General features: G+C 41.8%; 1 protein-coding gene across 2 annotated transcripts in view; it reads left to right on the forward strand.

Annotated features, from left to right (window-relative positions):
• The first annotated feature begins 5,952 nt into the window (after window positions 1-5,952).
• Window positions 5,953-12,390, forward strand: part of STRN (striatin) — a 157,113-nt gene continuing 150,675 nt past the window's right edge. For both annotated transcript variants that reach the window (XM_020992649.2, XM_020992650.2), the window contains exon 1: window positions 5,953-6,289. In XM_020992649.2, the coding sequence (XP_020848308.1) occupies window positions 6,047-6,289 (243 nt within the window). In that variant the 5' untranslated portion in view covers window positions 5,953-6,046. The remainder of the gene's footprint in view (window positions 6,290-12,390) is intronic.

Genomic DNA, 12,390 nt, shown 5'->3' on the forward strand with positions numbered 1-12,390 from the left:
TTTCACCGCTTGGTCAAAAGTTAGTAATGTCACTTAAATCAATTTAATACTGTCACACCTTGAAGTATATACACTTTTAAGGATTCTAAGACATAGAGGTGAGGAGGAACACATTTCCAGGCATGCTTTTGCAAAACGCATGCATGCAAGATGTAATTTCAAGTTAGCAAAATATCAAGTAGTTGAGTTTGACCAGAACTTAGAGAATACAAAGGGGAGCAATGTGAAATGTCTCAATTAGTAGGCTGGAGCAAGACTGTAGGGCTTTAAATACCTGTCCATGGAATTTCTATTTTGCCACAGGAGAAATTGGGAGCCACCAAAAGAGTTTTGAACAGCTAAATGATATGGTTAGATTGGTTCCTAATATTAATGGGGAATCTACTTAGGAAACTTGCAGTGATATAAACAAAAGGAGAGAAGGGATTGAACACAAGGGATGCTGTGTAGAGTAGTTGAGACTTGGCGCTTGATTAGATATGGAGGGTTGAGGAGAACGAAGAGTCAATGATGACTCCAAAATGCAAAACCTGGAGCCACCATATTGGACTCAACATAAAGCCCTGGTTCTGCTGCTGGAGAAAGTGGAAACCACTGAAGAAACCAAGATGATGAAAGCAGCTGGACTAAACCAAGTCTATTCAAGAGACAACATAGTTTTGCAGAAATTGAGTCTCAAAGTATATATGAATGAAAGATAGCAAAGTTGTGGAGAAATATTGAACTTCATCACTTGTCAAAATTCTAAAAAAGCTTCTGAGGGACTATTAATTATCTCTTGACCCATACACTCATTTTCCTATCTCTACAAAATTTGTAACAGGCAGAGAACACAACTCATCCTACTAGAGAGAAAAACAGTCCCGTAGTAATCCTGACCCCTCTCCCCCAAGATAGTTAATAAACTTTGTGATAAATAATGGTTGAGGTAAATAGAATTTAATTCAATAAGAATTCATTAAAGTTGTACAAAATGTTCATAAGAATACACATACATTGAAGTTATCAGAACAGACATGCTTTCACAAGTGATAGTAGTAAATAGCATGTTTGCAGTTTTGTAATTGACTGTAAAAATGCAAGGTCCCATTGTTCTTATTTGTTGGAGACGACATATATACATATAAATATATACAACAAATACAAGTTAGTTTTTAAGGAAAAGCACTAACAGCTAGGAAGATCAGGAAAGGGCTCCTCTAGGAAGTAGGATTAGTTGAGCTTTGAAATAAATTAGGGATTCTAAAATGCAGAAGTGAGAACAGAGTATATTCCAAGCATGGGGGCAGCATATGAAATGTGCATGAGAAATGGCAAGAAAGCTAATTTGGCTGAATCATAGAGTATATCAAGGGGAGAAATATATCAAAAATAAAGGTAGGTTGAAGTTAGATTTAAATGCAAAAGTTTATATTTAATCTTAGAGGTATGACAGAGCCACTACAATTTATTGAAAAGGGGAGTGACATGGTCAGACATGTTTTAAGATGATCATTTTGTTCTCTGTGTGGACTATTGGAGAGGAGAAATATTGGATGCAGGGATACCAATTAGGAGACTCTTGAAATAATACAGGTAAAAGGTGGTGCTGTCCTGAATGAGAGTAATTGCTGTGGGAGTTGAAAGAAGGGGATTAATGTGAGAGATCTGTAAATATAATCAGCAAGATTTGGCAACTGATTAGGTATGCAGAGTAAAGGAGAATAAACAATCAAGTGAAGATACCAGTGTGTGTAGGTGACTAATTGACAGAAGTTCGGAAGAAGGATGAATACAGGGAGAAAAATAGTTTTGTCATGGGTATGTTGAGTTTTAGGTTCCTAGCAGACATCAGTTCAAAATGTCCACTAGGCAGTTGATGATGTGAGACCGGAGTTTAGGAAAGAGACTAGGACTGTGGGTATATAAATCTGGAAGCTAAGGATGTAGAGATGATCATTGAATTTGTGGATTTGATAGAAGGAGAAGGGGCCTGGGGCAAAGCCGTGGGATGCAACCACAATTAGGGAGTAGGATATAGATAATGATCAAGCAAAGGATATTGAGAAGAGGTAGCCTGAGAGGTGAGAGGAGAACCGAGAGAAAACAATGTCACAAAAGCCCAGAGAAAGTATCCAAGAGGGAAAAGTAGTCAATGGTGCCAAATGTTGCAGAGAAAAAATGAGAGGTTTGAGAACAGGTCATCGGGATCATTAGTAACTTTGTAGAAAGCAGTTTCAATTGCAGCCAGATTGCAAGGGGTCGAGAACTGGGTGAAAGGAGAGAATGTAAAGAAAGGGACCCAGGATAAAACCGGGAGGCAACAGGTATAGAAAGCTTCTAGAAAGAAAGTTCTTGGGGCAGCTAGGTGGCACAGTGGATACAGCACCAGCCCTGGAGTCAGGAGGACCTGAGTTCAAATCCAGAAGCTCAGACACACAACACTTACTAGCTGTGTGACCCTGGGCAAGTCACTTAACCCCATTGCCTAGCTAAAAAAAAAATCTGAGTTAAGAAAATTCTCCCTGAAGGAGAGTAGAATGATAACATGAGGGAATTGTAGGTTCAAATGAGGGCTTTTATTTTTTTTTAGGATGGAGAAACCAGACATGTTTACAGTAAGCAAAGAATAGATCTTGAATAGAGAGATAGAGGGAAATGCTTGTGGGGAGTGAGACGATATAGCTTACAAATGAAACAACTCATTTATTATGGCATACAAATGAATCAACTGATATATTCTTAAATATGTGAAATGAATAAAAGAATAGATATCACAAATATGATCTTTTTGCCAAGCAGAGAAATATGGGATGCAAAAACTATACCGATTTAGAACATAACTCATTTATAACATAGGGGATGGTGGTGGAATATTGTGGCATAGTATCACATCAAAAGAGTGAGAATCAGTGGAGGGAAAATCAGGTTTATGGAAAAATTTTTGAGAGACTCAAGCCAAATCATCAAAAGAGCATTTAAGGACAAAACTGGAAAGGGCCCAACTATCAAATGAAGAATAGAAAATATCTACCAAGATTTCTATAATAAACTCTTTTCTATATCAATGACAGTGGAGTCACAACATTTAGATTCATCATCATAGACCCCTTTACACTTTATAAAGAAATAGAAATGGCACTAAATACATAAAAATGAAAAGTGCAGCTGAACTAAGAGCAGCTAGGTGACACAGGTGTAGAGTCAGGAAGACCTATCTTCCTAAATTGAAATCCAGCTTCAGACACTTCCTAGTTGTATGACCCTGGGCAAATCACTTAACTCCTGCTTGTCTCAGTTTTCTCATCTGTGAAAATAGGAACAACAAGAGCATCTGGCTACCAGAATTGTTGTGAGGATCAAATGAGATAATAATTGTAAAGTACTTAGCATAGTGCCTAGGACATAGTAGGTGCTGTACAAATGTTAGCTATTATTATTACATGAAATAGATCAAGTAATACACACAGGAGGTCTATGCTGTAAGTGACACCATTTCGGTTACTTTGAGGGATCAATTCTTAAGATTTCTGAAAGAGAGAAAGACACTAAAGACTTGAAAAAATCTGTCACTTTATTATTTATGCTGTTTTAAACTCTAGGATCCCTGCTTGAAAAATCCTAGTCATAGTTTTTTCTGGGTTAGGTCCCAAAAGGTCATTCCTTGTTCCTTATTCAGGATGTCAATGTTAAGCTGGCTGCAAAACCTGGATGTTGGGAGGCCAGGGTGCCTAGTCTCCAATCCTTTCACCTAAAATGGAGAACAAGCTCAGAGGCCTAGGACCAAGGCCCATTTAGCTACTTATTAGTCTCACTGAGGAGGTTGAAGCCCTCTTCCCTTAATAATGATAGCTAGAATTTATATCATCTACATCAAACATTTTACATTGACATAAGTGCTATTATTATCCCTATTCTTGCAGTTGAGGAAACCGAGGCAAACAGATTAAGTGACTTGCCCAAGGTCACACACCTAAGTATCTGAGGCTGGATTTGGACTCAGGACTTTCTGACTATCTACTGCATCACTTTGTAGTATCTCTCACAAACCATCATCAGTGGAGTCCAACCAGAAGCAGTGGTGCTAAACATATTGTCAGAAGAGAGTAGGCTGAGACTGCTCTCAGGTACCCCAGTTCTGTCTACAGAGGCAATTCAAAAAGACTTCTCAACCATGTAATTAGAACAGTGGAACCATTTACAGAGTCTCTATATATGCTCCACAGTCTCTCCAAGCCACTTCCTTTTCATATTGTCCCGGAATCAGTATGATCCCAGGAGCAGGTTCTCCAATGCTCTTTCTCATGGGGAGATTGTATCAGCCAAGAACCTAATGCACTCTACCAATGGACCATTCATGGAAGAAATTTAATTTCATTGGACAGAGTTCCCTTTGGAAGGATTACCTTAGGAAGAAGTTGTCAAAAGATGTGGTCACCAAATTAGGATTTGGAACAGTGAGAAACAGGGAACTGAGCTAGCTTTGCAGATGGTTGGACCAGGAGTGAAGACTTTTAGTGTTTAGGCAAAAAGGAAGAAAAGGATTTCCTACGTTCAGATAGGTTTTCAGCTGAAAGGGGCCCTTAGAGATCATTTATTCTCCCATCTTTCCATTATTACCGAGATTTGTTTTAGTTGAGAGTTTCAGAAGTGTAGATTCTGACTACGTTCAAAATCTCAGTTCTGCACACACCGACATGAATGACTTTAACAAGTCAATTTCTTAGGCCTTCAGTTTCCTCAACTATCAAATAAGGGGGCTGACACAAGATAACCTGGAAATTCTCTTCTACATCCAAATCTAAGATCTTATGAATTAGCCCAGCAGTTCTCAAATGTTTTCAGAATCAATACCACTTTACACTCTTAAAAATTATTGAAGATCACCCCCTCTTTGGAGTTTATCTGGGTTATTATCTACTGATGTTTACCATGATAGAAATTAAGTGTTTTATTATGAAATTAAAATATTATTATGAAATAGCTTTGATCTCATCATCCCCTGAAAGGATCTCGTTGACGCCAGAGGATCCACGGACCATACTTAGAGAACTAAACTGGTGAGAGGACTCAGAAAGCTTGGGTGGGGTGCCGGGTGTGGGGAAAGAAAGAGAGTTAAAGAAAAACCTGCCAGGTTTTGGAGGGAGGTACTTCTTTAGGTGAGTAGTGGCTTTAAAGACAACATAAAACGCGACAAAATAAAAGATCAGTGCAGCGACGGGGAAACAAAACAAAACTTATGAGCATGTTTTTATTTTTTAATTGAAATTTATGGAGCAAGGAACGGAGGGATTGGTGCTGAGCCAAATTCACGAGAGGAACTTTCTCCTAGAAAGATGACCAGCATGCGAATATAACCCGCATAAACAAAAGTTCTTGGGGGAAGAAGGGGTGATCGTAGGTTGTGCGTAGATGGATGTGATTATGTTTATCTCCGCAGATCTGTGGGTGCATGTGCGCGACAGTGCGAGAGAGCGCACTGTCACAGAGAACTTCCCGGGGGCCGTGTACGAGAGAGAGCGAAAGATAGAAACAGAGACACAGACACGGAGAGACAGAGAGAGTATTGCCCGAGAACTTCCGTGGGTGTGGGTATGTGCAAGAGAGCGCTGCCCAAGAACTTCCTTCCGTGTGTGTCGGTGTCCCGATAAGAAGGACCTTACGCCCCAACCCGCAGCCGGCTCTGCTCGGCAGAGGGGCGGGAAGGAGAGCTAAGAGGGCTGCAGCACACCTAGCCTCAGACAGTCAGAGTCTGCCAACGCTAGTTTCTAAAGAATCCTTCTTTTCCCCTAATTCCCTTCCCAACTCCCGCCGATTAAAGCCACCACCCCGAGACTACATTTCCCAGCAAGCCCTTAGCGCGCTCGCGCTCTGCAATTGACCCATTTCCCGGCCCGTCACAGCTCGGGGGGCCGGCCCAAGCGCCCAGGCAGCCGCTCCCTGCTGACTCGGAGTGTGGGCGGGGAGAGGAGGGCGGAGGGAAGAGGAGGAGGCGCCGTTGCTGCCGTTTGCCTCGGCGGCTGCGAGAGCCGGCACTGGTCCGCAGCAGGCTGCCGCCACGGCCGCCATGGACGAGCAGGCGGGGCCCGGCGTCTTCTTCAGCAACAGCCACCCGGCGGCAGCTGCGGGCGTCAAGGGGCTCGGGCCCTTGGCAGAAGCGGCGGCCGCAGGCGACGGGGCGGCTGCGGCGGCTGCGGGGGCGGCCCGAGCCCAGTACAGCCTCCCGGGGATCCTGCACTTCCTGCAGCACGAGTGGGCCCGCTTCGAGGTGGAGCGCGCCCAGTGGGAGGTGGAGCGGGCGGAGCTGCAGGTAGAGACCCTCCCGGCCTGGCCCTCCTCCTCCCGCCTCTTTCCTCCCTCCTTCCTCCCTCCTCGCCCCGCCCCGGCCCTTTCCTCCCAGCCTCCCGCCTGTCCCCTCCCCCTTCCCTCGGTTCCCGCCCACCCCGCCCCGAGAGCCCCTTCACCCCGCTCCACCCACCCTGACTCTACCTGCTCTAGTCCCTGGCTGCCCCTCCCGTGTAATCAAATGAGATAATGTTTGTGGAGCGCTGGGCACGGCGCCTGGCACCTAGTAGGCGCTTCATAAATGCACATTCCTTCCCTTCCCCCCCTCCCAAGCTGCTCTCCAGTCATCTCAATCTTCCTAACCCTAATCTCCCGCCTCCTAGTACAACTCCTAGCTCTGGTCTTTCCTTTTTAGTTGCAGATTGGCGAGGAGGGTCCTGGTGCCGCGGACCGGACCGCTCTGTTTCTAAGGGTCATGCCCCGCGTCTGGGGGACAAGAGCCAGAGCTGTTCCCAGCAGAGTTGAGGGGCCGGCACTTGGCCAGAGGGTTGGGGTTTGAGGGTTTGTTTTTGTTTTTTTTTAGGTTGGTTTTTTCCTGTAGATTCTCTTCCCCGTGAAAGAAAGGAAATGAGAGGACAGATGAAGTTGTTATCAGGCTTTGGCCAGAGGTGGGAAACCGAGAAAGGGAAAAAAGTGGTATCTTCAGAAATAGAAAATTCCTCTATATTCGAATCTGTGTCGTCTGCCGCAGTGCGTTTCACCCACAGATTTTAGATCCGAGATTTTTGAATGAATGAGAAATCAAAAATCACGTGTGTTACTTGTGGTATTGTTAAGGTTTAAACCAAAAACAAACAAAAAAAGACACTTTAGATTCTTTGTGGTAAAACAAACAAAACCCTCCCCAACAAAATATAAACAGCTTTTTGTAAAAACATTTTTTCAGATTGAGATTTTCCTTGAAGGAAGTTGAAGTCTATTAAAGTTAGTCACGTAGTGGTGGTATGCTGTGCTATGACATGTTTTGAGATAAGATATGTCCACTGAAGGTTGAGTGTTTACAGGCTTTTCACACAGTTAATTTCTTTACTGTGCTTTAAGGTCTGAGACTCTAGAGAGATCTTTAATAACTAGTGGAGTCATGTGCTGGGCGCTGTACTGGGGATGCAAAGAAAGGGGAAGAAAAGGGAGTTCTTGCTGTCAAGGAGCTCACATTCTAATAGGGGAAAGAGCATACAGATAATTGTATAAAAGATTCTATGTAAGTGGAAAGTAACTCAAAAGAGAAAGCATAAGCAGAGGTCAAGGGGGGGATGAGAAAGGGCTCTTGGCAGGTGGTGGGGTTTGGTCCTCTTGTATGCCTACCATGTCTGATTATAGCCTTTGGTTCATTGATATACATGGTATCTACTTACATGGGAAAAGCAGAATAGTACAGAGGACAAGTATTGAGGACGTATTGCTTGTGTTTGAATCCTGCCTCTTTTACTTCCTGCCTTGACATTAGCAAGTCACAACTTCTCTGAGCCTCATTTCCTCATCTAGAAAATAGGGGGTGTGTGAGCATTAAATGATCTCTGACTTCTCTTGCAGGTCTAAATCTGTGATCATGTTGTTTCCTTGATGGAATATAACTTCCTTGAATGCATAGATTATTTCATTTTGACTTTGTATCTGTAGTGCTGAGCCCAGTAATAGATATTTAGTAGATGATTAATAAATGCTTATTGATTGGATATTCTGGAAACAAGGATATCACCAACTGAATCTTTTTTTAAATCAACTTTTCCTTGGTAGTCTCCAGTATAAGTATTAGTTCTTGTGCTCCCAGTTGCTGTTTCTAAACAATCTCATTCCCCATTCCACAAAAGAAACCAGTTAAACAAAGCAGTGTGATAACTTAAGCTGTTTTGGTAACTTTTGTTTGGGTATTTGCACTTTAATTGGCCGTAATTGGTGAAGAACATCTAAACTTTAGCTAGCCCGAGGATTGTTCAGTGTTGATGCTTTCCCCATTTGGTGTAACTTCTTTTGTGTTATGGTCTTCCTATCTTCCTTGTTCCCTCCCCTTCACCCAACTTACTGACTAGATCCTACATGCTGACCTGCATAGAAGCTTTGACTTGTTTTATTTCCCACTTTGGCAAATTCTACCCTCTTCAGCTTAATGGCCCCCTGCTTCCAAGAGCTTCCCTTTTGGCATTACACTTAGTGTGGATACCATTTCAGCTTAGCCACATTGCAGCTCAGAGTTCCCAAGCTGTAATGATCCACCAGCCTCGGCCTCTCCAGTAGCAGGGATTATGAACTTGCCATATCGTGTCCTGTGGCATACAATATTTAAAAGAACGTATGAGGGGCAGCTAGGTGGTGCGGTGGATAGAGCACTGGCCCTGGAGTCAGGAGGACCTGAGTTCAAATGCGGCCTCAGACGCTTGACACTTACTAGCTGTGTGACCCTGGGCAAGTCACTTAACCCCAGTTGCCTCAAAAAAAAATAACCTATGGATTTCTAAGTTTTGATTCAAAGTTTTGAAAAGGCTTTGTTTAGCTTTACAGAAGTCACAGGGTGGAGGGGAAGCACACAGTAGGGCATATCTTCTTAGACTTTAGTTTCTAGTTTGGGGAGTAGATGATCTTCGTAATTCCTTCCAATTAATTAATATTTGTTAATAAAAGACCTCAGTTTTTTGACACATTGGATGAAAAAGAGCACGGAAGTATATATTTTGTAAATGCTATTTAGTTTAATTTTTAAAAGTTTGTTAAGAACATTCTGTGTTTCAAGTGAGGCAGCTAGATGGCACAGTGAGTTCAAATCCTGCCTCAGACATTAGTTGGTAGCCCTGGCTAAGTCACTTAACCCCTGCCTAAAACTGGAGAAGGAAATGGCAAACTATTCTAGTATCTTTGCCAAGAAAACCACGTGGTCCACAGGGTCACGAAAAATTGGACATGACTGAACAACAACAACCAGAACTGTTTCAGAAGCTGTGTTTGGTACAGAAGATACAATAATGTGATACAATAAACATTTAGTAAGTGCCTACTACTATATGCTAGGCACTGTGCTCACTGGGGATTCAAAAAGAGGCAAAAGACAGTCCCTGCCCTCATGGAGCTTATAGTCTAAAGGGGGAAGCAAGATGCAAACAATACAAAGCATGCTGTATTAACAGGATAAATAGGGAATAATTAAAAGAGGGAAAGCATTAGAATTAAGAGGGTTTGGGGGCAGCTAGGTGGCACAGTGGATAGAACACTGGCCCTGAGTTCAAATGCGGCCTCAGACCTATCACTTGACACTTACTAGCTGTGTGACCCTGGGCAAGTCACTTAAATGCAATTACCTAAAAAAGAAAAAAGAGCAAAAAAAAATTAAGAGGGTTTAGAGAAGGCTTTCTGAAGAATATGGAATTTTAGTTGAGACTTAAAGTTAGGGAGGTTAATAATTAGAGTGGAGGAGGGAGAGCATTCCATGGATAGGGAACAGCCAGAGAGAATGGCTGGAGCTGACAGATGGAGTGTCTTGTTCAGTGAACATCTAGAAGGCCAGTGGTGCAGGATTGAAGAGTATGTGTTGGGGAGTAGAGTATGAGAAGACTGGAAAGATAGGAGGGGACTAGGTTGTGAAGGGCTTTGAATGCCAAACAAGGATTGCTCCTGGAGGCAACAGGAAACCACTAGAGTTTATTAATTTGGGGGTGGTGACATCAGACCTGCATTTTAGGAAAATCACTTTAGTGATTGAATGGGGAATGGATTGGAGTGGGGAGAGACTTTAGGCAGTCAGACACACCAGCAGGCTGTTGCAGTAATCAAGGCCTGCACTAAAGTGGTGGCAGTGTCGTAGGAGAGAAGGGGCTGTATTCAGGAGATATTGCAAAGGTGAAATTGACAGGGCTTTGCAATAGCTTGCCTATGGAGACTGAGGAATGGTCAGATAGGTATGAAGAGAACCAGCAATCTAGAGAGAAGGGTGTATCGAGGAGGAGAGAGTGATCAGTGTCAAAGACTGCAGAGAAGTCAGGAAGAATAAGGACTGAGAAAAGACTATTGGATTTGGCAGCTAAGAGCGAGAGTAACTTTGGAGAAAGCAGTCAGAAGCCAGATTGCCAGAGGTTAAGAAGAGGGTGAGGGAGAGAAAATGGGAGCACATATTGTGGGTGGCTTTTTTAAATAAATTAATTTATTTTGATTTATCAACAATCACTTTCATATGCTTTTTCTCTCCCTCCCTTCCCCGAGATGGCACACAATCTGATATAGGCTATACAAATACATTCCTACGAAACATATTTTCACATTAGTGATGTTGTAAGTAAGAATTAGAACCAGTAGGAGGACCCACCAGAAAGAGGAAACAAAACTCAACAGAAGAAAAAAAATAGCAAATAGTATGTTTCGATCTGCATTCAAATTCCATAGTTCTTTCTTTGGATGTGGATAGCATTTTCTATCATGAGGCCTTTGGAGATGTCTTAGATCCTTGTGTTGCTGAGAAGGGTTAAGTCTATCAATATTAGTCATCACACAATGTGGCTGTTACTGTGTACAACGTTCTTCTGGTTCTGCTCACTTCACTGAGTATCAGACCATGCAAGTCTTTCCAGGTTTTTCTGAAGTCAGCCTGTTCATCGTTTCTTATAGCACAGTAGTATTCCATTACATTCATATACCATAACTTGTTCAGCTATTCCCCAATTGATGGGCATCGTCTCAATTTCCAATTCTTTGCCACCACAAAAAGATCTGCTATAAATATTTTTGTACACATGGGTCCTTCTCCCATTAGTATGATCTCTTTGGAATATAACCCTGGAAGTGCTATTGCTGGATCAAAGAGTATGCACATTTTTATAGCCCTTTGGGCATAGTTCCAAATTGCTCTCCAAAATGGTTGGATCAGTTCACAACTCCACTAGCAGTGCATTTCACAACTCCACCACCATTCCAATGTGTTCCCCACATCTCCAATATTTATCATTTTCCTGTTTTGTCATGTTGGCCAATCTGATAGGTGTGATGTGGTACCCCAGAATTGTTTTGATTTGCATTTCTCAATCAATAGTGATTTAGAGCATGTTTTCCTTTGACTGTAGATGACTTTAATTTCTTCATCTGAGAACTACCTGTTCATATCCTTTAACCATTTATCAATTGGGGAATGACTTGTATTCTTATAAATTTGACTTAATTCTCTATATAGTTTAGAAATGAGGCCCTTGTCAGAGAGACTGGTTGTAAAAATTCTTTCCCGATTTTCTACTTTCCTTCTTATCTTGGTTTTGCATTGGCTTTGTTTCTTCAAGAACTTTTCAATTTAATGTAATCAAAGTTATCTGTTTTGCTTTTTGTAATGTTCTTTATCTCCTGTTTGGTCATGAATCCTTCTGTTCTCCATAAATCTGACAGGTAAACTATTCCTTGTTCTCCCAGTTTGCTTACAGTATCAGCTTTTATATCTAAATCATGAACCCATTTTGACTTTATTTTGGTATATGGTGTGAGATTTTGATCTATGCCTAGTTTTTGCCATATTCTTTTTTAGTTTTCCCAGCAGTTTTTGTCAAATTGTGAGTTCTGACCCCAGAAGCTGGGGTCTTTGGGTTTATTAAATAGTAGATTACTATAGTCATTGACTACTGTGTCTTGCATACTTAACCTATTCCACTCATCCACCACTCTGTTTCTTAGCCAGTACCAAGCAGTTTTGATGATTGCTGCTTTATAATACAATTTAAGATCTGGAACGGCTAGGACACCTTCCCCTGCATTTCTTTTCATTAGTTCCCTTGATATTCTGGACCATTTGTTCTAACAAATGAACCTTGCTATTGTTTTTTCTAACTCTATAAAATAATTTTTTGTTAGTTTGATTGGTATGGCACTGAATAAGTAAATTAGCTTAGGTAGAATTGTCATTTTTATTATATTAGCTCATCCTGCCCTCGAGCAACTGATGTTTTTCCAATTATTTAGGTCTGACTTTATTTGTGTGAAAAGTGTTTTGTAATTGTGTTCATATAGTTCCTGGGTTTGTTTTGGTAGGTGGACTCCCAAATGTTTTATGATGTCTACAGTAAGTTTAAATGGAATTTCTCTTTCTATCTCTTGCTGTTGGGC

This window comes from Phascolarctos cinereus, unplaced genomic scaffold (assembly GCF_003287225.1).
Source record: "Phascolarctos cinereus isolate Bilbo 61053 unplaced genomic scaffold, phaCin_HiC Scaffold_2;HRSCAF=192, whole genome shotgun sequence".
In the NCBI taxonomy this organism is placed as follows: Eukaryota; Metazoa; Chordata; class Mammalia; order Diprotodontia; family Phascolarctidae; genus Phascolarctos; species Phascolarctos cinereus.